Consider the following 27,998-nt stretch of genomic DNA (forward strand, 5'->3'; position numbering starts at 1 on the left):
GACGCGTAAATCAAATGATATTAATGTCATGCATGAAAAAAATCGTAAATAATAATAATGACATAAATCCGTCGTAGTAAATAATGCATCATAATAATGACGCATCATATGTGTTTCGTAATAAATAAATGTACGTGCATCATCATATGTAATCGTAATATGTATTTGCGTAAATCAAATATAGTAAATGATGTAAATGAAATAAATAATAAATAATGTAATGCATCATAAATGTAATAATAATATATGTGCGTAAATGCATCAATGCATGTAAATATGTGCATCATCATCATGTAAATGCATCATATAATGTGCATCATCATCTCATGTGCATCATCGTCATGTAACGTAAATCATCGCATCTCTTTTTATCATAAATAATATGGTAAATGTCATGTTCATCATCGTAATATAAATGATGTTGCGTATTCATCGTTAAGTAATCAATCGTAAATAATATGTCATTAAATATGTAATACATCATCATCAAATCATGCATCATCATGTGTAATGTAATAAATGTCTTGCATCATCATCATAAATGTGTGCATCATCGTCATCATCAAATGACGAAAAATCGTCATCATCGTAAATATGTAATCATGGTAATCATAAATAAATCATCATTAAACGTGTGACCATCATCATGTGGTAATAAATGCGTAAATATGGTAATGTGATCATCATCGTAAATGAAAATATTAATCGTCATGTTGCATCATCGTCTTTGTATATCATCATCGTATGACGCATCATCATCATGCATCATCATCATAACCATGTTGCATCATCAATAATAAATAATAATGCATCATGTGCATCATCATCTAATGTGCATCATCGTAAATGACGCATCATCATGTAAATAATATTAATAATGGTATCATAATGTTTTGCTTAAATAAATCATAAATCATGTTGCTCCATCATCATAATGATCGCATTATCATCATCTCATATGTGCATCATCATGCATCATCGTTAATATGTGGCGTAAAATGTCTGTAAATAAATAATAATGAAAAAATAAATCATAGTAAATAATAATATTGCGTGCTAATGATAAATCATCATCTAGTGGTCATCTTGCATTAATCATCTTGCATCATCTGAGCGTAAATGATATAATCGTCATCTATTGTTTGCATCATCATAATAAATATAGTACATCTTAATGAAAAATCCTCTCTCTCATCTTTCTTGCATTAAAATAATAGTAATCGCTCTCCTCTCTCTTTCCTCCCTCCTCTCCTGCGTCTCCTCTCTCTAGTCCTTTCGTGACGTCCTCCTCTCCTCTCCCCTCTCTTTACTATCCCTCATGCTCGTCGTCTCTCCCCTCTCTCTTCCCCCTCCCTCTCACTCTCCCCTCCCCTCCTCTCCTCCCCTCTCTCTTTGCCCTCCTCTCGTCTCGGCTCCCCTCTCTCTCCCCCTCCCTCCTCTCTCCCTCTCTCTCTTTCCCCCCTCCTCCTCCTCCTCCTCTTTCTCTTTCCCCCTCCTCCTCTCTCTCTCTTTCCCCCCTCCCCTCCTCTCCTCCCTCTCTCTTTCCCCCTCCCCTCCTCTCTCTTTCTCTCTCTCTCCCTTCTCTCTCCCTGTTCCTCCTCTCCTCCTCTCTTTCCCCCTCCCCTCCTCTCTCCCCTCTCTCCCTCCCTCCTCTCCTCTCTCTTTCCCCCTCCCTCCTCTCCTCCTCTCTTTCCCCCCTCCCCTCCCCTCCTCTCTCCCCCCCCCTCCCCTCCCCTCTCTCTGTTCCCCCCTCCCCTCCCCTCCTCTCTCTGTTCCCCCCCTCCCCTCCTCTCACTCCTCTCTCTTTCCGCCTCCGCTCCTCTCCTCTCCTCTCTCTTTTCCTTTCCCTCCTCTCTCTTTTCCTTTCCCTCCTCTCTCTTCTCTCTTTCCTCTCTTCCTCCTCTCTCCCCCCTCCCTCCTCCTCCTCTCTTTCCCCCTACTCCTCTATATTCCCCCTCCATCCTCTCTCTTTCCCCCTCCTCCTCTATATTCCCCTCCATCCTCTCTCTTTCCCCCTCCCTCCTCGCTCCTCTCCCCCCCCCCCAATCTCAGTGTTCCCGTCAGCGAAGTGACGGGTGGTACATGCTCGTAAATAAATAAAGTAAACATTTCAGACATTCAAGATTTGGGATTAGGGTCCCAAGTGGATGATTGAGTGGTTGAATGATTCTTAGCTCTTACCTGCAGTTCAACATGATGAACTTGAGATATGAATCCCATCAGTGATACTTTGAAGAGTTGCAAAATATATAAAATTGTTTTTGTAAATGATGAACTCATAATGAGTAGGTCTGATTAAAAGTTTGGGCTAAATACTTGTATTCCCACCTGAACCCCTGGCTTGTGATAGAGGGAAGACAAGTTGAAATCCCAGATACCATGTACATGTTTGTACATTGTTGACCAATGTCCTTGTAAATAATGTAAAAGTACAGTGACATCGACTCAAGTCTTTGTCCTGTGTGTATGCAACAAGCGATACATGAAGGTCCTCCATGAGCCCGAGATCACAGTCAATGATAAAATAAGGCAAAATAGTGACTCCTGTTGCCTGAAAACATTTACAGCGCAAACCTTTATACGACTCCTGCTTGTTCAAACAACACACCACAGCTTGGGCAAATCGAGGACGTAAACCTGCTGTTGTAATTAATCAAGAACTATAAGTCATCATTAAGAGCCCAAACAGGAACTGTCACACCAACTGTAATGATCTGGTGAACCTGAGAGAAAATGGCAAGGAAAGAGATTGGAATGGGAGAGGCAGGGTGTTTCGGGGGGGGGGGGGAGGGTTCAACTCCATTGCCCAACAGACCAGGAAAGAAAAATTGTTCAAGTATGTTGAAAAATAAATAAATAAATCACAAACAAGCTGAACTTGAACTGCAAATGACACAGGTTGTGACGACATATAATGTACAGTAAAAACCAGTAATTTACTGTACATAGCACCGCACAGCAATTTGAAGATCTCGCATTTAACTAGCTGCAAAAGCAACAGCAAGTGAGTGGGCAAAAAAAATGGACATTGTGAGCTGGCTGCTGGAATTACATGGTGGTTTTGAACACCTTCAAGAAGTTATGTATGAAACAGCAGGGATTGTACACGCCCCAACGGTGTCAAATGAGTCTCGGCCGTGGCTGCTCAGACAGGATGCATCCCGTCAAAAAGGTACAAGGTGAGCATGGGAAGAAATGAAGAGTGGAGGCTGTGGAAAACAGCTGTCCAAATTGCCTTGTGCGAGCTCGACTCACTCAAACGATGAGTGCTTTCAAAGAGAAGTAACGACAGAAGATACATTTGGACGTGCTGGCAGTCTCAGCAAAGCTCATGTGCATTATTTAAAATGTGAGCAGCATACATTTCACATGACAAAAGTGTATCTTTAATCTTAACTGAGTGGTTGGCATTCTTATCAACCCTGTGTCTTGATATAGCAGCCAAGTTGAATACATGCTTGGCACAGTTTCACATTCATAAACAAAGATGCCAAGCTTGACAAGATAGAGAAGAAATGCAAACCCCTTGGTGGAACAAAATCAACCAACCTCCAGTTTCTTCCCACCATCCAAAGTTTTTGGCACAACAGTGAAGACAAAGCTGTGGAGTCAAGAGCTCACCAGACCCCACAAGTTCTTCCAAGATTGTTGCAAAAAAATTGAATGTCCCATTTACAATAAGAGACTTCTTTGTCCTTTGATGGTCACTTTACAAGAGATACAATTAACTTCACTATTTAAAATTGTTGAATCAAAATTCAAGGCACAAACCTAATGCAGACGATGCTCGCAAAAATGAACGGACCAGTTTCCTTTTCCTTTGTGGACGTCTGAAATGGCATTACACAATATGAATGGCAATTCCTTCTTTGTAAACTCAGTCATCCTCCAGAAAGACAGGCAGCAACCTACTCTCTTTTCAGCCATTGCTGCAATCACAAGATGGTTAAATACTTGGAATAAGTTTTTCAATCCAGAAAATCTCACACTCACCGTCTCTCAGAAAGAACCATGTGGCAAAAGCTCCCATCTGCTTTCTTAACAATCCTCTCAATGAAGGGCAGTCATTCAAACTCCTGGGTCTCATTATCAGCCATGATCTTTCTTGGGGGGGAAAAACCCCCCACATTTCAAAGTTAGCCTCCAAAGCCAGCTGCCGACTGGGCATCCTAAATCATTTAAAAACCCAAAATCCACACCTGAACTCCTGTCCACCTACAAGGCTTTCATCCGCAGCTTGATGGAGGACTGCCTCCCTTCTGAAAACACAAGCTGCGGTGAACCGGTTGAAATGGGGTAAAGCTCTAGGGATCTGTGGCATCCATGCCGAACTTCTCAATGCTGGTGGAAATGCTGTACTCATGTCATTGCATGCAGTTCTATGCTCTGCCTGGAACACAGGCATCATCCCAACTGACTGGAAGAGGAGCCTTGTTGTCCCTCTCTGGAAAGGGAAGGGTGATCCCCAGGATTGCAACAACTAATGAGAGGTGACGCTGCTTTTAGTGTCGGGCAAGGACGTTGCTCGGATAATTCTTGATAGGGTTTGCCACCATCTGCTTGAGCACCAGCGTCCAGAGCAGTCGGGCTTTACACCAAAGAGGTCAACGACTGCGTGTCCTTCACCTTCGGGTCCTCACCGACTGCAGATGAGAGTTTCGGCAGGGGCTGTTTGCAGCCTTTGTTGATCTCTGTAAAGTGTTTGATTCAGTGAATCGGGATGCCCTCTGGAGGATTCTTGGTCTTTGTGGGATACCACCAAAACTGATCAATCTGATGTCTGAACTATACTCGAGTACTGAGAGGACTGTGAGATGTGGTGATACCATCTCAGACTTATTTCCAGTTGTTACTGGAGTTCATCAGGGGTGTGTACTGGCCCCCACACTTTTCAGCACTTGTGTGGACTGGATTCTGAGCAAAATGTCGGAGAGATCAAGCCGTAGTGCATCGTTTGGGAATGACAAGATCTCCGACCTTGATTTCGTAGATGCTGCAGTCATCTTTGCAGGGACTTTGAATATCCTTTTGGGGGCCTGGGAGATGCTGAATGAAGAGTCGGAGCCACTGGGATTACGGGTTTCCTGGGTCAAAACTAAAATCCAGGCTTTCAATAATAAGATCCTTGGATTCTGCTATCTTGTCAGAGAGAGATTCACTTACTATGGTCGTGATATTAATGCGTCTGCTGGCTGTGAGTCATACGTCTGGGTCGGGTCTGGGGAGTCATGGATTCACTGGATCATGGGGTGTGACGCTGCCGGTACCTGTGCGTGAGGACGAAAGTCCGAGTTCAGGTCCTTGGTGCTTCCAGTCTTGCTCTACGAATGTAAGACTTGGACTCTGACCAGGGATCTGAGATGGAAACTTAATTCCTTTGGTAACAGGTCTCTTCAGAGAATCCTTGGCTATCGCTGGTCGTACTCTTTGTCAAACGAGCGGTTTCTGACAAACTCAAATTAGATTTGTTACCTGCATCGTCCGTGAGCATCAGCTGTTCATTTTCCGAACGCTGATCCAGCTCATCAGATTCTCGGCGAGGGAGCCTCGTGAGTGGAAGAGGCCACTGGGCCGACCACGTGCCTCATGGTTGCAGCAGATTGATCAGCATCGCAACGAGATGCAGAGGGGGGAGGGGAGAGTGAGACAGGAGATGCGGGAGGACAGTACTGCACTGAATTGGGAAGGGTTAGAGCAAGGATTACCACCCTTCGCTTCGCTGACGGGATAACTAATTGGGGGGGGGAGATGGGGAGAGAGAGGGGTGGGGGAGAGAGGGGGAGAGTGGAGAGGTGGAGGGTAAAGGAGAGAGGAGGGAGGGGGATCGAGGTGTCGTGGGGTAGCGAGGGGATTGGGAAAGGGAAGAGAGTGTGAGGTGAGAGGAAGGGAAAGCAGACGTGCGATGGAGCGTAAAGTACGATTCATACCGTTTCATCAAAATGATTCTGCATCGAATAACAGTGAAGATGGAAACAAAATAATGTCTGAAATCCATTTTCGACTGGTTAGACTAAAAACATGGCCTGGAGACAAACTCCCGACAGGACATGTCTGCCGAGAGGGGTGGAGGGTGGAGTAGACCGCCCAGATGCATCTGGGGACAAACTCCCATCCAGATGCGTCCAGAGACAAACACCATCCAGACATAACCACCATCTAGATATGTCCAGAGACAGAGACAGAGAGACAGACAAACAGACAGAGAGACAGAGAGACAGACAGACAGACAGACAGACAGAGAGAGAGAGAGAGAGAGAGAGAGAGAGAGAGAGAGAGAGAGAGAGAGAGAGAGAGAGAGAGAGAGAGAGAGAGAGAGAGAGAGAGAGAGAGAGGGGTGTGGGAGGAGGGTGCTGCACTGTATTGGGAGGGGGGCAAGGATTTGGCAGAAAGAGAGAGCAGTGGGGGAAGAGGAGACAGCAGAGATAATGTTATACTTTATGAACAACACACGCACACACATTAGTGCTTGGCCGATATCAACAATTTTTCGGGAATCGGCAGATTGTAGTCGGTATGATTACCGACTACAGTACATAATGTATGCAACTCAAAAACCTTGAGTAGGTTTCACTGAAAAACAACACTGCATTTATGTAGACGTTTCAGGCATATGTTCACAAATATTCATCTTTGTGGACAGCTGTGTTATGTGTCCATCCATTGTAGTTCTGCAGCATAGCAAACCAATTGTTCGACTTTTCATAAAAGCACCAAAATTGGTACATATGTTGACTAATGTATTCTGAACAATTCTGGATATGGAGCCACTCGAGATTTTGCCTTGGTCAGCTTTGGCGGCCATTTTGGAAAATGGCCGCCATTCTCCTTGAACAACATGGGATATCTGTCATTGTTATTCTCTTTGTCGGTTTCTCAGAGGTGATAAATACTCCATGTGATGTGCATTTACAAAGGAAAACAAAACAAATGTCATTTGTGTTGATTTATTATATTTCCAACCATTGTATTGAGGAAAAATGGTCATTTTTATGGGAAAGTCCATTTTCGCACACAGCATCAGTGACAGGTTCAGAAGTATTTTGTTGTGGTGGTGGTGGTGGTGGAAGTGGTGGAAGTGGTGTTGTAATTGGTAATATTGGTGTAGTAGTAGTGGATGAACATGCGTGGATGAACTCTGGATTGCCTTTGGGACGGGCAAGAACTACCGCTACATTCCTGCCCATGAAATAGCTGCCTCCCTCGGTCCACAGAAGGCACGTGCCCTCCCTGTCTTCCACGCCATGACCGGATGTGACACGGTATCAGCATCCGTGGGGCATGGGAAGAAATCTGCCTGGGCCACATGGAACTCGTTTCCAGAACTAACAGATTCTCTTGTGACCCTGACCACCACGCCAGTCAACATCCAGGATGACACAATGCACTGCATTGAAAGGTTTGTGGTGCTCCTCTATGACCGCACCAGTCCATATACGGACGTCAACGAGGCCAGAAAGAAACTCTTCGCCAAGAAGAACTCCATCCAGCGCATCCCACCTACCTACGATGCTTTGGAACAGCATGTGAAGAGATCAGTCTTCCAGGGTGGCTATGTCTGGGGGCAGGTCATGGTCCCTCAACCCATGCTTCCATCAACAACAAGCTGGGGCTGGCGGTAAAAAGAGGATGGGTCCTACGAACCGCTCTGGACCACATTCCCTGAGGCTTCAAAAAGCTGCTTCGAGCTGGTGTCGTGCGGCTGCAAAAAAGGCTGTAGAAACTGCTGCAAATGCAAGAAGGCTAATCTGCAATGCACTGGACTGTGTGCTTGTGAAGGAGAATGCCAGTAGACAGACGCAGTAGACACAGACTGAGATATCGGCCTAGCTTAGAATGTGCAAATGCAAAGTCGCATTGCTTGTAAAAGTGTTGCCTTCTTGATCCAGAGCCAGTACACTTGAGCTCAGAAACTCATATTGTACTTGACTGATGTATGCGTGTACCATGTGTCCTGGTAGAATGGTAGTCGACAGTAAACCGTAGCCACTTCAAAGTGAAGTGTGCAATAATTTGACTACATTTTCTGAGTTTGTCATTATCACGATTATAATTATCAGTTCCCTTTTCAAAATACAGTAAAGAATGCAATCTATAATGCAATTTTTGTTGATTCCAAACCCATTGAATGTGATGAATATCATTTGACTCTTTCTCTCCAGGCAATAATGGGTACTTTTCAGCAAAAAGTTTCAGGAGAGCAGCAATTTACAAATCAAAGAATGGCGTTTTTACCGAAAATACTGGCTCATAATATTTGAATACGCCTTTTCATCGTCAATTTACTGAATTTTACACTTTCCTTATATCTACCACCAATACAATAAGAAAATAAGAGCATATAGTCAATTTCGCGAAGGCCTAAGTGACATTTGCCACAGCGGCCGTGGGGTCTCCAAAATCTACGGCCACTAGCAATTATACGGCGGCCGCAGTATTTCCACAGTCACACAATGTAGCAGTCACGTATGTTTTTATTTTTCAGGGAGCCGCATGGCGTATTTACTTATAAATTGTGGAGACCGAAAACGTGGGGGTGCCGTACGGTCTTTGATTTGATGTCGCACGGTGACCTTAGGGCGTCCCTGCGGCGGCTATAGAATTTTAAAGGCAGATGCAAGGTAGCCTCAAGGTGCCCGCAAGTGGGAGTGGGAGCTCAACGTCGTGGTTCCAACAGTAATATTTATTATTCTACCATAGCATGAAACTTTAAATGGACATGAAAGGAGCACACAAACTACTACTGTGTTATAAAAAGTCCTTTTTCGGTGTATTACTTCATTGAGATTCACAGATGGACATGCAATAATATGTTTGTGAAGTACAACATATGCTGTGTTTTGATTAAACCAGTCAGCAAAGCAACGGGTAAGCAGGTCCACCATTCAAGAAACGAGCAGATACGCACTCAGAGGAAAAGATCCAAACACCGTTTCCAAGAAATCACCAGAAATGCTAACTGACCATGTGAACAGTTTGAAGATATCCACTGATGATCGAACAGAAAAAAAAAACAAAAATAAATAAAATACGACAGCATAACAAATGGAAATTGTGAGCTAAATTGGTCTTTCAAACCACCCTGGCATCGACCAGTGGCAGTTAAACCAAAGGTTAGCTTAACACTGGATAACAACAAATTAAGTTGAGAATACCACACATAGGATTGAAGAAGAATTTTGTGGGCAATAAACGTGGAAGCGTTCAGCAACAATGTGACAATCGCGCACAATATCCGGTAAATGAGGCGAAGAAGCAATTGTGAAATTCACAATCAATACCGCTTTGCTTCATCTGGCCATGAAGTATTAACAGTCGACCAAATTCAATCAAAATGTTTTCACGCACAGTCGACTTCGCGCAAACCTTCAAGCAAATCAGGCGATGGTTTAAATTTGATTTGGCCATTGAGAATGAAGGAGGGAGTAAGGAGGGTGGAATGGAGAGCGGGAAGGAGGGGGAGAGAAAGCAACAGCAAGAATGTGAAGAAAAATGGAGGAAGGCAGCTAGCAGCTACAAAGATACAGAAGCTCAGGGGAAGCAACATCGGTTCCAGACGGAGCCCCAATTAGGTGCACATCCGATGCTCCATTAAGCCACCGTTGCTGAAAGCCAAGAGCATATTTTGGGCAAATTATTAACGAGAGACAGACAAAACAGCAACAAGCTGCTCTGCATCCTACAATATGCGTTCAAATATGAATGAAAAAAAAATAATGGGGGGGGGGGGCAATCCAATGGCTTCCGGTTAATCAGAGAAAATTCTCCATTTGATTAAAGAAAGACAATAAAAAACGGCAATGCAGTCGATGAGTTAATATCGTGCCATGCTGTACCAAATTGCGTCACGTTCTACGAGACTGATAGACGATGCATCACGGTGAGGATGTGAGCCTTGAATGCAGACGTAGACACAAACAGTGGGCCAGATTCAAGATTGAAAACATTGCAAACATAATGAATGCAGCCAACTCTCAAAAAGGAATGCGAACTCAGTGCCGTCAAGACAGGTCAAATTCTTATCCATTTGCGCCGTGAATGCATTTAAATAATACAATTCCAAGTGACCCGTTTTAAAAAGGGATATCCCAAAAATACACCCCAGGTCTTCTGAGCAGCAGAGGAAGAAATATTGCAAAACAGGCATCCAAACCTGCATGCTCATCCATTTACGTTCTGGCCATAGCTCTAAACCCATCCAGCTGCCAGTGAATGTACAAACACAAGCAGGTGTGTGACGAGCAGTGTGTGGATGGGGGGGGGGGGGAGACAGAGACAGACAGAGAGAGAATCTCCAGTCATGGATAATTGCTTCGGATGGCACACAGAGTTGGGTGCACCTGCAATTTGGCCTACATGAACAGGGCTATTGATTGTTGAAAAACAAATAAAACAAAAAGCTGAGAAAAATAAAATAAAATAAAGTACGACTTTCAACATACCATACATTCTCTCCCAAAACAAATCTTTTTTTTCTTTTTTTTTTTCCTTTTTTAACTTACAGAATGTACACTGCCAAACTGCAAGGTTGACATTTATTGTTTTTAAACAAAATCTCAAAAATCGCTCAAAATCTCAAGGGAAGGCGAGGTGCTTGAGGGCAAAGGGCAACGTTCTGACAGTGGGGCAACTTTTGGACATAACAAAGAATGGAATGAACAAAGAAGCAAAAGGCAGAGAGGAGGAAAGGAAAGACAACATTTTCCTGCTTTCAAGTTTCCTGTTTTCCTTCCTGAGTGTTTGCCTCTATATCAATCTTGTCCACCCCCAATGGCCTCCCTAATCTTTGAAGCCCCTCTCAGTTTTACCCCTCAACCATGCTGTTGTTTCCCTCTCGACTTCTGCTGTTCATTTTGTTCTGTTGCGTCATGATTTGTTCGATGTTCCAGCTCCTTCACGAGCCTGTGGGCCTGAATTATGGGAGTTGAACAAGGAGGGGTTACTGGGAAAACATGCACGTCCTGGGGGAACCGTGAAGGATTTGAGGGCTGCGAGAGCAACACTGGGAGAGAGGCAGTTAAAATAATAATAATAATAACCATGACAATCATAACAATAACAACTGGATATCTGCGATCACAAAACGATGGCCAAATGTAAGTCTCCCCGAATGAGGGGAGACCCTTGACGAACGCCCACGACTTACCCTGGGACTGTGATGGGCATTTTATTTTTTTAAGCACCATATGACCTTCACCTTAAACATTTAGGGTCAGAGTGTAAGTAAAGAAAATGCATCCCCATCTACAATCTATCCAGAAAACTCAACATGAAAAATCTGAATATATATATATATATATATATATATATATATATATATATATATATATATATATATATGCATATATACATATATATACATATACATATATACATATATATTCATTCAAGTTACGATGAAAAATGCGTTTCTTGTAAATTTGGTGACAATCCGAAAAAGACAGTAGGTCCAGGACACGAATCAAATATCAGGTGCACAACTTCAGTGCAGGCCCACTATTATGATGCAAGAACATCTTGGAAGGCTAAGCAGTCTTTGAGATGCCAGATTGGCAAAATTGAGCAATGACAAAAACGAGTTTGTTTCTTTGGGGGTTTTTTTTTTTTAAAGACCGCCATTTGACCTTGACCTTCAACTTGGAGGGTATGATGCAAATTAAGCATAAATGTGACTTGCTCTCGGCTGTTTCGCAAGGGCAATTTTGCTCCGGTCAGGTCGTTGACTACAGTGCAGTCAACAACACAAATTGGTGCCCACTGCACAACACATTCCATCACTGATGCCAGTGTTTCCAACTGAATGTTAAAGATTTCTCTACGAATATTGTCCTTTAGTCCCTGAACCAAGAAAAACCCTAGGACTTTACAGGAACAGTAAAGTAATGTGATCGATGATTAATGTCGGACCCCGCTATTCACGTTCCTGAAAAATGCCGCGAATGTCAGGGTACATGCGTGTTGGAGCATCGCTATTATTATTTTCTTTTTAAACATGGTCCAGGCTCATGGAAGAGCGATTACACAGAACAAATCAGGACAGCATAACAAAAAGGAACAGCAGGAGAAAGGGGAAACATCGACAGCCGGGCAGAGGGAGAATGTAGACGTAAAAAGGACAAACAAGGGATACAAGTAGCGAAGAGGGGAAAGGGGGAACGCAAAGTGTGGACAATATGGATACATAAACAAAATTGTGTTTGACCAGTGTGTGATTTTGTCAAGGTCTGAGGAGAGGGAGGATGCTGCTGTTTGTCTGTCAGAAGGATGAGAGATGTCACAACAAAGAGTGGAGTCATCAGCAAAGAGATAAAGAGGATTTTCCAGAGTCAGTGAGATCATCGATGAAGATTAGGAATAGGACTGGGCCCAGAACACTGCCTTGGGGCACTCCAGTCTTGACAGGCAGAGGAGATGAAAGGGTTCCGTTGAGGGACACACATTGTCTTTGAGAGTGAAGGACGTCAGTAATCCAAGAGGGGAGTTGGCCTCAGATTCCATAGGCAGACAGTTTGGAGAGCAAGGCAGGACACCAGACTATCAAAAGCTCGAGACATGTCCAGAGAGATGGCCCTGATCTCATGTCTGATATTGAGAGCCTCCACCATTGTGGGGAGAGTATAAGCAGCATGTTCGAGGTAGAGTGACCAGGTCTGAATCCAAATTGGTGATCTGACATGAGGCTGTTGGAGAATAGGAATGATTTTACGTTAACTGTGATGATGGATTCCATGATCTTGCTGATGATGGTAAGTACAGTAAGCTAATTGGGCTGTCATTAAGGGGATCCATTTTTGCACCTTTTGATGTAATGCAGTGATGTTGGCCGATTTCCAATTTCCAAGATGGATATGGACCAGTCCTGAAATGAAAACAAAATAAAATAAAAATAAAACGCAAATATGAGATGCGTGAATGTCGATGCAGGTCCGTGAATAGCGAATCTGACTACTATGTAGTACTATGTGGATGTATACAAATCGTCTGTCATAATACTTCCAAGAACCTCCACTTTTGCAGTACAGCACTTCAATTTAAATTAAGGTTCAATGGGGTGGTGTAAAAGAGGGTTGTTCAGACTGCTTCAATAGCATGAAACTTTATTATTAACCTCCACCATCTTTGAAGATGGATGGAGGTTACTGTTTTCACCCCTTTCTGTTTGTTTGTTTGTTTGTTTGTTTGTTTGTTTGTGAACAGTATTATGGAAAAACTCCTCGATGGATTTCGACGAAACTTGGTGGGGGAGTTAGGTATGGTCCAAGGATCATGCCATTTAAATTTTGGACTTGGTTCCCCCCCCCCCAAAAAAAATTGTTAGAGAAAAAAATTTTTTTTTTGCATTTCTATATGTTTTAAGCGATTTCCAACCCCCCCCCCCAATTTTTTTTTACCCCCCTACCCAAAAAAAGAGAATTTTTTTGCATTTCTACATGTTTTAAGTGATTTCCAACCCCCCCAAAAAGAATTGTTAGAGAGAAAAAAATTTTTGCAACTTTTTTTTTTCAACAAAATTTCGATTTTTTTTTTTTTTTTTTGCATTTTTACATGTTTGAAGTGATTTCCAACCCCCCCCCAAAAAATTTTATTTGCATTTTTACATGTTTTAAGTGATTTCAAACCCCCCCCCCCCCAAAAAAAAAAAGTTGGAGAAAACAACTATAACTCTCAGCACTGTTGACATCATATTTAACGGGTACGTGCCCGTAAAAAAAAAAAATAATAATAATAATAATAATAATAATAATAATAATAATAATAATAAATCAATAAATTTGAAGTCACAGCTGGCTGAAATTCTTGAAGTGCAAGTGAACATCCCAGACACAGAACCAAGGGGAGATGCAGTCATCATTGATGGCTCAGCACTTATCAATGCCCTACCTCCACGCACTTCAAAGATATTTGATGACTATGCTAAACAAGACATCATACCAAAGGTGGAATCCTATGGTGCCAGGTACGAGAGGGTGGACGTAGTGTTTGATCTGTACAAGAAGTAAAGTCTGAAGTCCGAGGCAAGGTCGAAAAGTGGGCAAGGAATCAGAAGAAGAGTGACAGGAACCAGTAAGACCCCAAGTAACTGGAGAAGCTTTATTCGAGATGACAGCAACAAGACTGAGCTGTTTCACTTCCATGCGGAAAAGATGTGTGAAGCACAGACGACAAGCACAGTCATTGTCACAAAAGGAGAAGATGCCATTAGCAACACAAGGAAGTCACTGGATGCTGTGTCTCCATGTTGTCATAAAGAAGCTGACACTCTAATATTTGGACACGCCAGGGATGCTACGACGGATGGTAGCAAGTCCATTATCATGAAGGCTAATGACACAGACGTACTAGTCATAGCAATATCTGTACTGCCATCCTTACAGGAACTAGGTCTTGAGAACATGTGGATTGTCTTTGGCCAAGGAGCCAAGGCACGATGGATTCCAGTCCATGAGGTAGTTTCTGCAATAGGGCCTGAGAAAGCTGGAGGGATCCCATACTTCCATGCGTTCACTGGATGTGACGTCGTGTCTGCCTTCCACGGTAAAGGGAAGAAAACTGCATGGCAGACTTGGAACGTCTTTGATGATGTTTCTGAAACATTCACCAATCTCAACCAGCATTCAACATTGATTCGTGATATTGACTTTTTTGAAGTTTTTTTTTTTTTTTCAAATTTTTCAAAATTTGGATTTTCAAATGGCCAATCGGGCAGATTTGATGAGAATCCCCTGGAGAACAAATGTGCCAAATTTGATGCTTGTATCATCATTTGCACGATTCCTCTCAAAAATTGCTGTTATCTGCCCCACGAGAAGGGCACTCGGTGGAGTGCATACATCCGCCAAGCAATGCCTAATCCAGTAGAACATATCGGGCCCAACAAATTTTTGAAACGTCATGCTATACATCGTTTTCGGCCCCATCTCAATTAAAAAAATTAACCAATGTCACCCGCAGGGTGACCTGTATCTTGCCAAAAGGTGACCACGTGTGACTTCTTTAAGGTCACACTGAGGTGAACAGAGCTGCTATCCACCAGGAGCGACTCCTTGAGGAATATCTGCCTACGAGAGATTCCGATGAGAATCGTTCTACAGAGTAACCATGAAAAATATGCGTTTGCCTCATAACGTCACCAAATGACATCATAATGTCTCAAGCTTGACATATCTCGAAAGCACTCATCAGGTCAGGTATGGGAGCATGTGCCAGAACAGCGCGTCGCTGCATCCACTTTCCGCCGGTACTCCAGGGGCCTCCGTCTGGCCATCCCCCAGGCAGATGCCAGGCCCATCCCCATCTCCTTGAGATGATGGTCAACCTGCTGCAACCATGAGGCACGTGGTCGGCCCACTGGCCTCCTCCACTCATGAGACTCCCTCGCTGAGAGAATCTGGTGAGCAGGATCAGCGTCAGGAAAACGAGCCACATGTCCATACAGCCGCAGCTGACGCTCACGGACTATGCAGGTAACAAATCTCATCCGAGTCTCTCTCAGCAACCGCTCGTTGGACACAAAATCCGACCAGCGATAGCCAAGGATTCTCCGAAGACACCTGGTACCAAAGGAATTAAGTCTCCGTCTCAGATCCTTGGTCAAAGTCCAAGTCTCGCACCCATAGAGCAAGACTGGAAGTACCAAGGACCTGAAGACTCGGACTTTCGTCCTCCCGCACAGGTACCGGCAGCGCCACACCCCATGATCCAGTGAATCCATGACTCCCCAGGCCCGACCCAGACGTCTATTGACCTCCGGCTCACAACCTGCGGAGACATGAATATCACTGCCAAGGTAAGTGAATCTATCCACGACCTCAACATCCTCACCACAAACAGACACAGACAGGACAGCAGCATCCAAGATGTCACCGAAAGCCTGGATCTTTGTTTTGACCCAAGAAATCCGTAATCCCAACGGCTCCGACTCCTCATTCAGCACCTCGAGGGCCCCCAAGAGGATGTCTAAAGTCTCCGCAAAGATGACTGCATCATCTGCAAAATCAAGGTCCGAGATCTTGACATTGCCAAACGATGCACCGCAACTTGATCTCTCCGACATCCTCCCAAAAATCCAGTCCATACAAGTGCTGAAAAGTGTGGGGGCAAGTACACACCCCTGACGAACTCCAGTAACAACTGGAAATAAGTCAGAGATGGTACCACCACACTTCACAGCACTCTCAGTACCAGAGTAGAGTTCAGACATCAGATCGATCAGTTTTGGTGGCACCCCACGAAGACCAAGAATCCTCCAGAGGACATCCCGATTCACTGAATCGAACGCTTTACAGAGATCAACATAGGCTGCAAGCAGCCCCTGCCGAAACTCTCGTCTGCGTTCGGTGAGGACACGAAGTGCAAGGATACGGTCAATCGTTGACCTCTTTGGTGTAAAGCCTGACTGCTCTGGACGCTGGTGCTCAAGCAGATGGTGGCGAACCCTATCAAGAATTATCCGAGCAAAGACCTTGCCCGGCACTGAGAGCAGCGTCACCCCTCGGTAGTTGTTGCAGTCTTGGCGATCACCCTTCCCTTTCCAGAGAGGGACAACAAGGCCCCTCTTCCAGTCAGTTGGGATGATGCCTGTGTTCCAGGCAGAGCACAAAACTGCATGCAACGACGCGAGTGCAGCATTTCCACCAGCCTTGAGAAGTTCGGCATGGATGCCACAGATCCCTGGAGCTTTGCCCCGTTTCAACTGGTTCACCGCAGCCCGTGTTTCCACAAGCGATGGTGGACCACAGTTGATTCGAGGGTCAGCAACAGGGATTGTAACACCCTTGACGTCCAACTCGACAGCTGGGGGATCAGCCTGGTACAACCGCTCAAAGTAACCGGCCCAGCGGGCCTTCACTTCAGACTCCTCTGTCAAGAGCCTACCACTCTCTGCTCGAACTGCAGTGCTCCGAGGGATGGGCTTGGATGAACGTAATGCGCGAATTCCCCTGTAAGCGGGACGAGAATCACCTGTCCACAGGTGATGCTCTACCCCTCACAGATTCCTCGCACATAGGCCTCCTTGTCCACCCTCAGTGCACATACAGTTTTACGCCTCAGCTCCCTGAACAGCTCAGCTCTGCCATTCAGCCTGGCCCTGCGACTCTGGTCAATGGTATCCAGTGTCCCTTGAGAGACAAAATTCTTCTTTGCCCTGCGGTGAACTCCAAGGCATCCACCGGCAACATCAAGGACGGTGGTCTTGAAGGTGCTCCACAACTCTTCAGGACCCCCCAAAGCACCCAGACCCCCCAAGTGTCCACTCAGCCTGTTCGCAAACTCCTCAGCTACTCTCTCATCCCTGAGCTTGGCAACATCCAGCCTAGGCTGGGATGGTACCATTCTCCAGGATTTAAGGTGCAGCTTTAGAGTTGCTACAACAAGCCTGTGGTCAGTATTGAGGAACTGAGCACTCCGGTAGACCCTGCAGTTCTGGATCATCCTCCAACGACCGTCAATGAGGACATGGTCAATCTCCTTTGCCACACCGCCAGCGTTGGAATACCAAGTCCAGCGATGAGCTTGCGGGCGCTGAAACCATGAACCAGCCACCCTAAGTCCATGACTTCTTGCAAAGTCAAGGAACTTAGTGCTATTCTGGTTCATAGTTCCTGATCCATGGGGACTCATGATGAAAGCACTCATCGAGGTGTTCAATTTGAGGTACTACACGATATGGTTCCTAAAACTTGAAAATTTGACCTTGGGGTCAAATATGTTTGACCTGAGGTGCTAACCATGAAGGTCAAGGCCAATCGACACCAAAAATTAATCAGCTGAGCGCCAGACCATGAACTATATTCCCATGAAGTTTGAAGACGATCCGATCAAAATTACTCAAAAAATAAGGGTTTCGTCGACTCCCCTGATTTGCGAAAAAGTGACCTTGACCTTTGACCTTGACCTTCAAAATTTTATGCGCTGAAAGGGACCTCTATAGGCCTCTGATATGCGAAGTTACAAAAATTTTCAATGATAACTGTGCCCTGCAGAATTTTTTATACGTGATTACAGACAAAAAAAAAAAAAAACATACAAGCTGACTAACATATTGTTGTGGTTACCAAATTCGCAAACCACCATTCAGGTCCCTTAGGTGAGGTATCTCGGTAAGTACATGTGTAGTTAGGTCCAAACCCGTTGTCTAGTGGGAATACATGTCATTTATGCGTGCTGCGACTCTTCAGGATAGCCGTTTTTCTTTTACTATCTTTATTTTGGACCAACCGCCATGATTACCACCACAACCACAACATCAACCACCAACCACAACGCCGCTTCACCACAACCGCCACGACCTTCACGTCACACCTCGCAACCGTAGCATCGCCACCGTTCTTGCCCCGCTGTGGGTACCGGTGTTGGACTCGTGCAGGGCGCGCGTCGAACAGCGTGTACAAAATCACGGATTTTGTGCTTCAAAAACGGATCAAAAACGACACACGCCCACTTTTTGCTGTCCAATCGGTGAGCGAGGGGCGAATTGGCCCCGCCTCCAGGACGATCGATATATGCAAATTTGTGGATCAAAAAGCCTTCACGCCCACTTTTTCTCGGGCCAATGGGGAGCGAGGTGAAAGGTCAAAGGGAGGGGGTCAAAGGCGAAGCTACGGGGGGATAAAAGGACCGTGTTCGTCAGTCAGAAGAGGAGAGTCTAGAAGAGCAGAGTCAGGAGGGTCCAAAGAAGAGTCCAGAGTCGGAGAGGCGGAGAGGCGGAGAGTAGGAGAGTCGGAAGCAGAGGGTCAAGACTTCGCGGGCGGTGGAGCTGCTCGTCGTGTGCGTTGGAGTCGGAACGGAGGGGACGAGCTGTGGAAAGGCGGCGACACCAGACGAGGGGGTGCTCGCGTCGTGCAGGAAGCTGCACCCGAGGGAGGCCGACAGCGCGACCTGGCCGAGGTGGAGACGCTCGTCGCACATAATAAAGATCCTCTATACCCCGAGCATCAGCAGCCCCCTCCTGTTTCCCCCCGCGCTGAGATAGTGCGACCAAGGGGGCCCCTTTCCCACCCCCTGCCAGACACTGTCCGCGAGGTCCGCGGGTTGGGGCGCCATCGCCGCTCCGCGTCTCATCACCAGACGGGTAGGCCCGACCCGGTCTCGGCCTCAGGCCCGCCTCATCTTTGAGGGTGTTCTTTTCCTTGGTTTTGGGTATGTGTTGTCGGCGCCGTCTGTGAAGTAGAATTGTATAAGTGTTGCCGTGTGCTCGGTAGTCGGTATTAGCTCTGCATTGTGTTTTCGCTTTTACATTTGCTTTTTGTGTAAATTGCATTGTGTCTTTTCTGTGTGCTTTTGGTGGAATTGAATGTGTGCTTCCCGTGTGCCGCGAATAAATGTGCTTTTGTGTTGAACTGTTTCCCGCTTCGCTTCGTCATTTCTCCCATTGAATCCTCATCTTGCTTCACGTAAAGGGTTGGTAGTGGGCTGAATACGCCCGATAATTAATCGAACCGTCGAGGTCGACGATAACACCGCTCGGTTATTCTGATAGTACGGAACGGGTCGCTTAAGTGGCCCGTGTCCAAAGTCGACCTGCGGCGAGGTGCGATCGCCCGGTCTACCCTCCGCGTGGGTACTTAGGTAGGTCGAATTTGGCGAGCAACCCTATCCCACGCGGGGGCTGGTTGGCTCGATCGCGGTGAGACCGAAAGGTCCACCCGTGACTGGTTCCCGGCGTTAGTCCGAGAGGGTCACGACTGGATTGTCCGTCCGGTGGGCGACGTGCCGCGATTCGAGTTACGTGGCCGTCAGCACACCGGCGGGCGCGAATACCGCAACAATATCTTGCAAAAACCTCGTTTTTGCAACATAAATATTGTTGTGGTTGACGAAATTCGCAAACCACCATTCAGGTCCCTTAGGTGAGATATCCCTGTAAGTATATGTGTAGTTAGGCCCAAACCCGTTGTTTAGAGGGAATAAATGTCATTCATGCGGGCTGCGACCCTATTAGATAGCCGTTTTTCTTTTACTATCTTTATTTTGGACCAGCCGCCATTACTACCACCACCAACCACGTCTCAACAGCCATCACACAACAACCACCTACCGCAACGCCGCTTCACAACAACAGCCACGACCTTTACAGTCACAACTCGCCCTCGCAACCATCGCATCACCGCCATTTCCGCGCCGCTTGTGGGCGCCGATACTGGACTCGTGCAGGGCGCGCACCGAGCAGCGTGTGCAGAAACATCACAGCCTTTCCGAAGAAAACGGATCAAAAACGACTCACGCCCACTTCTGTTCCGTCCTATCAGTGAGCATGGGGCGATTTGGCCCGGCCTCCAGGTGCGTCGGAGTAATATCGCTATATGCAGATTCATGGATCAAAAAGCATTCATGCCCACTTTTCCTCCGTCCAATGGGGAGCCAGCCAGAGGTAAAGGGTCGAAGGTGAAGGAGCGAAGCCACGGGGGGCTATAAAGGGCCGCGTTCGCTCGCCAAAAAGGCAGTTGAGTTGGGAGTTGGTGGAGTCGGTGGAGTTGGGAAGAAGAAGCAGTAGTAGTCAGTTAAGTGGAGTTCGGAGTTGAGTTGGGGAGAAGAAGCGGTAGTAGTCAGTCAAGTGCAGTTCGGAGTTGAGTTGGGAAGAGCCAGTCAAGAGAGGAGTCGGAGAAGGCGGTTGGACGGAGCTGTGGAGAGTTGGAGAGGTGGCGGCGGCGAAGGCGGTCGAGGGGGTGCTCGTGTCAGAGTCGGGGAGCTGCGGAGGGAGAGGCCAGCAACGCGACCAAGGTCGTGGTGGAGACGCTCGTCGCGGGACCCGAGACAGGGAGATATCCTCCTTCCCCCGAGCATCAACAACCCCCTCCTGTTTCCCCCCGCGCTGAGATAGTGCGAGAAGGGGGCCCCGTTCCCACCCCATACCAGGCAGTCCCAGCGAGGCCCGCGGAGTTGGGGCGCCAGCGCCATTTTGCGGCTCATCACCAGACGGGTAGGCCCGACGCGGTCTCGGCCCCAGGCCCGCCTGCCCCCCCTCATCCTTGAGGGTGGTCCTTTTCTTTTGCTTTGAGTATATGTGTTGTCGGCGCCGTCTGTGAAGTAAAACTGTATAAGTGTTGCCGTGTGCTCGGTAGTCAGTTAGCTCTGCATTGTGTTTTGCTTTTATATTTGCTTTTTGTGTATTATTGTGTTTCTTCTTCTATTACATTTGCTTTTTGTGTAATTGTATATGTGTGCTTTCCGTTCATCGCGAAATAAATGTGCTTTATGTTGAACTGTTTTCCCGTTTCGCTTCGTCTTTTCCTTTATTGAATCTCCATCTTACTTCACGTAAAGGGTTGGTCGTGGGCTAAAACGCCCGATAATTAATCGAACCGTCCAGGTTGACGATAACACCGCTCGGTTATCCCAATAGTACGGAACGGGTCGCTTAAAGTGGCCCGTGTCCGAAGTCGACCTGCGGCGGGGTGCGGTCGCCCGGTCTACCCTCCGTGTGGGTACTTAGGTAGGTCGAATTTGGCGAGCAACCCTATCCCACGCGGGGGGCCGATTGGCATGATCGTGGTGAGGCCGAAAGGCCCACCCGTGACTAGTTCCCGGCGTTAGTCCGAGAGGGTCACGATGGGATTGTCCGTCCGGTGGGCGACGTGCCGCGATTCGAGTTACGTGGCCGTTCGCACGCCGGCGGGCGCGAATCCGCAACAATATCATATCCGGATCTGGATTCAGATCTTCACCAAAATCGAATCAATTTGTCCAAGTTTCGTCCTCGGCCGTCCAAAACTTTTTGAGATATGGTGCACACAAACAAAGACAGACAGTGGTGAAAACATAACCTCCTTCCCACCTTCGGTGGCAGAGGTATGCCTGACCAATGAACAATTCTGATGAACATTTCCAAATTAATGATGACCTCATTTTACCAGAGGAAGGCAAGATTCCAGACATGCACAAGCAAAGCACATGATGGCACACTGCTCGACAACACATTCCAGAACAGTCCGAATAACTGTTTGGTTTCCAGATAACGAAAAGCAAATATCATATTTGTCTCATGTATGATGGTTTAGTCAGGTTTAACTTCCTCTCGTATAAATCACACAAAACATACTTTTCACACCCTCAAACGGGATTTCCGTTATTTGCCTGAAACGGATAAATCAGTGTCGCCCCTACACGTGTTCCAAACTTCCAGAAGAAAGCAGATTGGTGTTGTGTGTTGTGTGCCTGGTGTTGGCTTAATGGCTAGAGTTGTGGGCTAGAGATCCTAGGATCCTGAGTTCAAATCCTGCTTGGCTGTTGAATTAACACCAGGTGGGGTTAACTCAGCCCATCATCCTCCTGAGATTGGCGAAAAGAGTACCAGCTTGCTGGTATTCCTGTGTCAGAGTGGTGACCCATCCAGGATTGTGTCTAAAAGTCAAGGAGACTGCTTCCGCAGCACCAACGCTCTGCACAGAGTATGGTCCCAGTGGATGGATTGAGCGTGTGTACGTGTGCACACGCACATATGAAATTCATACAAAAAAAAAAATGAGGATTGTCCTGATCAACAAATTTTGCATACATGTTCGTAGTACCCGGGGTCAGGTCATGGCTACAAGGGGGGGGGGGGGAAATCCCCCTCCCCCCACCCAGTGAAGCGGGGGGGGGGGACAACTTGCCAGTGCTCCCGAAAGGAGCAGTTGTGTCAAGTGAATTAAAAGTGAAGTAACGTACGAAAGTGCACCAACGACGACGACGACAGAATTGCATTTGTAAAAGATTATGGGTTCAATAAGTGTGACATTCACATAATGTCATCTTCCAAGTCTCATGTAAAAATCCTCCTTCATTTAACCATCATTATATATTAAATATTATGAAAGTGAATCAATTCAAATTTGTTTGCAGCAACAGCAACATCACCATGACTAGGAAAAGATCATACAAACACTGGAAAGCAGGACTTGAGGACCTGGGTGAATCGATTTCATAAATTATTGTTTATTCACGAAAAGGTAAAGCTCCATTCCCTCCACTCAACCTCACAACAATATAGTTCTTGAGATACAGTTTGCCACTTTATTTTTGAAACAATCTATGCCGGAACGTGCATCATGCTGTGCATGTAGTGCTGTGATCATTTCCAAACTCCCTGGCATCAACTGGATTTTCCTGAGTGAAGCTTTCAGACTGCATGACGCGACTCAGAAAAAAGTTTCCGGAATTTTTTCATTTTGGGAGATCTTGATGCCGCCAATGCAAAGGTTCTTTGGATTTGCCAAATGCACAGAACGAGCGCACGCACGCGCACCTTTTCCTCCGATTCACCAAAGTAGAATTTTGGACATTTGTTTTGCTTTTCGCCCACCAAGAACCTGCAAAGCAGCCAAAGAGCATTCTGACTGTAATCAATCTATCTTTTCATGTGTATTGACAGTTAGCCTATGCTACAACTTAATTACAGCCTGTTTTACCCAGAAGCTTGTGACGGCTGACCTGTTTATCAATCAACTTAATCCTTCTGTGAAGACCTGCAGTTCTCCAGATGAAATGATTATTCCAGGTAACAATACAAAGCCTTCACCTCTGCTCCAGGGCTGGCAGGAAAGCCAAAAGGCATGCACACATGCCTCTAAGTAGTCGAGCCTGGGTTCAAATCCTGACCCAGGTATCACCAGTCAACGCGGTGTTTCACAGGCAGGGTGAATCAATGTGTGTGCTGTCCCACGGATGGATACTAAACTGAGCGTCCCATCTGTTGGCATTAGTTGGTGGATGTTAAAGATCCCACGGTGGTGAGCTATCGCTGGCACCCTGAACAAATTCCCAATTCCTGCCCTAACCGGCAGAGGGAATTGCATCAGCAGCCCAGCTACTCACTCAGCCAATGACCGCTACCCATATGAAAGAAGAACCTCTCCTTATCAAATACGATTCTTTCCTCAACATTACTAACAACTACACCCATGCACCTAATCCCCCCTTTTGATATTCCTCAAGGCCTCCTATCCTAGAAGAAGCACTCAAATAAAATAATAAAAACATAGTAGTCCCAGCAATGTGTTTCCGCTACGAGAAACAACCAAGAGCTATTTTGAGAGCAGTTTCTAAGGTGCATAGATTTTTGTATTTTTGGAACAAATCCATTTCATGTGGGCCCAACATCTTTACACATGGATTGTAATATAAATGCACAAGTGGGTCTTCACAGCGAGATGACATGAGTCATAAAAGAAGGCTGAGGTTGGGGGAGGGGGAAGGGAGGTGATGGCAGGGGCGGGGGTGGTATACAGCAGGCCATCAAATGGCCCATACTGTGTTAACTTGGTGAATGCATCTCTCAGGCAGGAAGCAATCCGGTAGATAAGGTGAGCATAATTGATTAGCAAGATACGTCAACAAGCATAACTTTGCAACTCGAGATGGGCTTTCCGAGGAAGACAAAATAACAGGTACAACCGCAAAAAGGAAGATGGTAAGAACAACTAGAAGGGCACTCGGTAGAGCGCATACCTCCGCCACGCAATGCCTGATCCACGAGAACATATCGGGCCCAATACATTTTTGAAATATCATGCGATACAGTACTATATCGTTTTTGGCCCTATCTCTCAACGGTGAAGAATCACTTTAAAAATGAAATAATTCTCGTATCCAGATTCTCGTATCCGGATTCAGATCTTCACCAAAATCGAACCAATCCGTCGTGGACACACACCCAACATGTCCACCAAGTTTCGTCCAAATCCGTCCAGAACTTTTTGAGATATCGTGCTATATATCGGTTTAGCCCAATCTCTCAATGGTGAAGAATCACTTAAACAATTCTAGTAGTCTGATCCGGATCCGGATCTTCACCAAAATCTAATCAGTTCATCCTCGTCACACACCGAACCCGTCCATAAAATTTCATCCGAATCAGTCAACAACTTTTTGAGATATCCTGTACACAGACAGACAGAAAGGGGTCAAAACAACCTCTTTCACCTTCGGTGGTGGAGGTAAAAATGAGGCTAGGTGATTGGAATGAAAAGAAGAGAAGAATATGGCAATATTCATAGAAAAGGAAGTAAAACAAAGAGTGAAAATAATGAGTGTGAGCTTTGTGATAAAACCCCCAAAATAATTGAGACAAAAAGTATGCTTGCAGGTATTGGAAGTGAAGATGTCGGTGGAAGAAGGGAGAGGGGGTGAGGGAGGAGCATAGCATTACCTGCGTGACCGTGAGAGGCTGGGACTTGCAGGCTCCTTGGGAGGGCAATGGGAAGGAAGAGAAATGGTGATAAAAAGACAATCAACGAAACAAACAAAAAAAAAACCTCATTCATCAATACCGTACGCAGCAAGTACACTGCGGTCAACTACCCAAACCTCGGGCTCAAAAATCATTGCCGTACCAAAGGAAGACAATATATAATCATAAAAAACTCCATTTCAAATTGCTGACGAGAGGTGAATGAAACAGAACTAAAGAATAAAAATAATAATTAATGCAAGGTTGATAGTTTGCGATCAAGAGGAAGATTTCTCGTAAGACAAGGCATTATTGCTCCATCCTTGGCATGTGACACAATTTCACCAAACTTACCTCTAAGCATTCGCTAAGCCCAAGCTCATCCGTATGCAGCACGCTTGACCAGCATAAAGTAATTATGAGCAGGCGACAGAGCGCCCAGGCGCAAACACCCATGCATTCCACCAAAATTGACAAACAACTTAATAAGCACTAATGGAATCCGGCGCCTTTTTGCCATAGGCAGCGTCTCCATCTTGCATATCCATTGGAAAACGTCATGCGATGCAGGTGAACGTTCTCTCAAAATGATTGCGCGTCCTCAACTCGACGAATCCTTACGGTTCAAAGACATGGTTAGTCGCACAGTCATGGGATCTCATCCAAAATGATGATCTGCAGGCCCTCGTTTCAGTGCATCGAGCTGGGTAGAGAATAGGGTGTGCAGACCGATGGCCGGCGAATCCCAAAGGGGTACGTGATCAAACGGCTAAATAGACAAACAATTCGGTCGTCGGATGGAGAGGATACTGGATCACAGGATAATCTCGCACTCAAATGTTGGGAAGAATTAGTGCAGCCCGATATATAATCAGTCGGCCGTGTGAGGCAGATGAAAGCGTGGATGATTAGCAAACAACCAACTGAGACAGTCTTTGTGGATACACCCACCGCCCTCAACGGGCACCCTTTTCCCGAAGTCCTTCAGAATGAAATAGTGGAGAAACAAAAGCAAAACTCAATTATCAGCTTTTGGAGCTCTCATGTGCAGCAAAGCAGAACTAAGAAATGCAATCTGACTTGCAAGTGCGGAAAAACTGTTTTTCTTTCTTTATTTCTCCAACCTCAATTACCGTGCTGAAACCTTGTCCCAAAGTTGTCATGACAGGGGGGGGGGGGGTGTGAAGCCACAAGCTCCCCAGACTGTCTCCAAACCTTCCACTAATGGCAAACACACAATTGACTTGGTCAATCAAGCATTAGCTCACGGGCTCCTGATCCCGGCAGTAAGTTTTTACTGTGCATCATAACCCCGTCACACACCGACACAAAATCTCGTCTCCAGTCAAGAAGGAACCTTTACCCGGTGCTCTCATGCTTGGATGGTGTGTGCAGATTGAACGGTAATGGGGCACTGCACATGGGAAGATTGGAGAGTACGTGCTCCAAACCAACCTGTGAGCTCTGGGCATGCTTCGGCAAAGTGAAGCACAGCATTACGCAGACGCTAAACTACAAGCCCGAGCATTCATCACTGTCCATTTATCTGCATCCTGCCACAACAACTGGTGCGACTTAACCACTTAATTGGCAGCGCACTGGAAAGTACAGAACCTTGATTCAGAACCTTGTTCAAAATTAGAACACCTTAAAAAATAAACACGAAGAAGAATAAGAAGAGGAATAAGATGAAGAAGGCGGAAGAGGAGGAGGTGCGTTTGGAGGAGGAAGAGGAAGAGGAGAAAGAGGAATAAGAGGAGAAATAAGAATAAGAGGAGGAATAAGAACAAGAAAAGGAATAAGAATAAGAAAAGAAAAAACAAAGGAACAGAAAAACAAAGTAGAAGCAGCAAAACTAACCTGGGATGGGCCTCTTTAAAGAGATGCAGGAGTCAATTTGAAACAGATAAACAATCAATATTTTTTGCATTGTGGGGTACTTTGGACTTGAAAGGAGAAGGTGGTGGGTTGTGCAGGTGGAGAACGAGCACAGACGCCAGTCCAGGAACAAGCGAGCTCAACCGAGCAGCTTGGCCGCAGGGGCAAAAACAATCAAACAAAAAATCTCGCTCAAGTAGAGGTGCTCATCACAAAGAACAAGCACAGCTCCCGGCTGGCAGGCCTCAACTATTACCTTTGTCATCTTCATCATGGTTGGCCCTCCGTTATGGCCAAAATCACAGCGTTACCCTCTGTTCGTCGTCATTAAATAAGCGCTGCCCAATCTTCGTGCGTGGCACATGACTACTGCCTCCGAGGCCTTCAATCTCCCTCTTTGCCAGCTCAGAGGCAAAAGCCTGTGCAGCTGTCCAACAATAGCATGGCTTCTGAAAGAACCCAAACTATCCGCCATTCAGGTCGATTATTTATCGACTCAGAGCATTCTGAACACTTGGTAAATCCAGGTGCGGGTTCGCTCACATGTCCGAAACTAACGTCGTAAAGACTTTGCCTGACGTGAACAGCTGGATGCCCTTCAGGGTTGGCAGGCATAATGCCATCGTGATGATGACCAAGTCAACTGAATTTCATAATACCAGTAATACTTTCCCCGACTGCTTAATAGCAACATCAATGGTGCTTCCTGGTTGTGATTGGTGGATGAAACACAATGTGTCCATGTGGCAGATGTCACTTGTCGGAGCCAAACACAATCTGGCCTCACCAGTCACAGCCAGCAGGGCATCAAATGCCAGTGTTTCAGCCCAAAGGCTTCAAAAGTCAACAAGTAGATGGAACAGCAATATGTTGCCCAAATTAGCCCGAAGAAGGGTGAAACCAGGTCGGTAACTTCGCTTTTCATCTGGTTGGTGACAGCTTTTGACTTTGCCTCGCATCAACTGCTGGATGCCCT

At 45.9% G+C, this 27,998-nt stretch overlaps 1 protein-coding gene across 1 annotated transcript in view; it reads right to left on the reverse strand.

Annotated features, from left to right (window-relative positions):
- The window catches only part of ATRX (ATRX chromatin remodeler), a 536,186-nt gene that overhangs the window by 400,873 nt on the left and 107,315 nt on the right, over positions 1-27,998 (reverse strand). Inside the window, exon 4 of the mRNA XM_085859788.1 lies at positions 25,124-25,158. Within this exon, the coding sequence (XP_085715914.1) occupies positions 25,124-25,158 (35 nt within the window). The remainder of the gene's footprint in view (positions 1-25,123; positions 25,159-27,998) is intronic.

This window comes from Eptatretus burgeri, chromosome 16, assembly GCF_056783735.1.
Source record: "Eptatretus burgeri isolate ZD-2024b chromosome 16, Ebu_testis_v1, whole genome shotgun sequence".
In the NCBI taxonomy this organism is placed as follows: domain Eukaryota; kingdom Metazoa; phylum Chordata; class Myxini; order Myxiniformes; family Myxinidae; genus Eptatretus; species Eptatretus burgeri.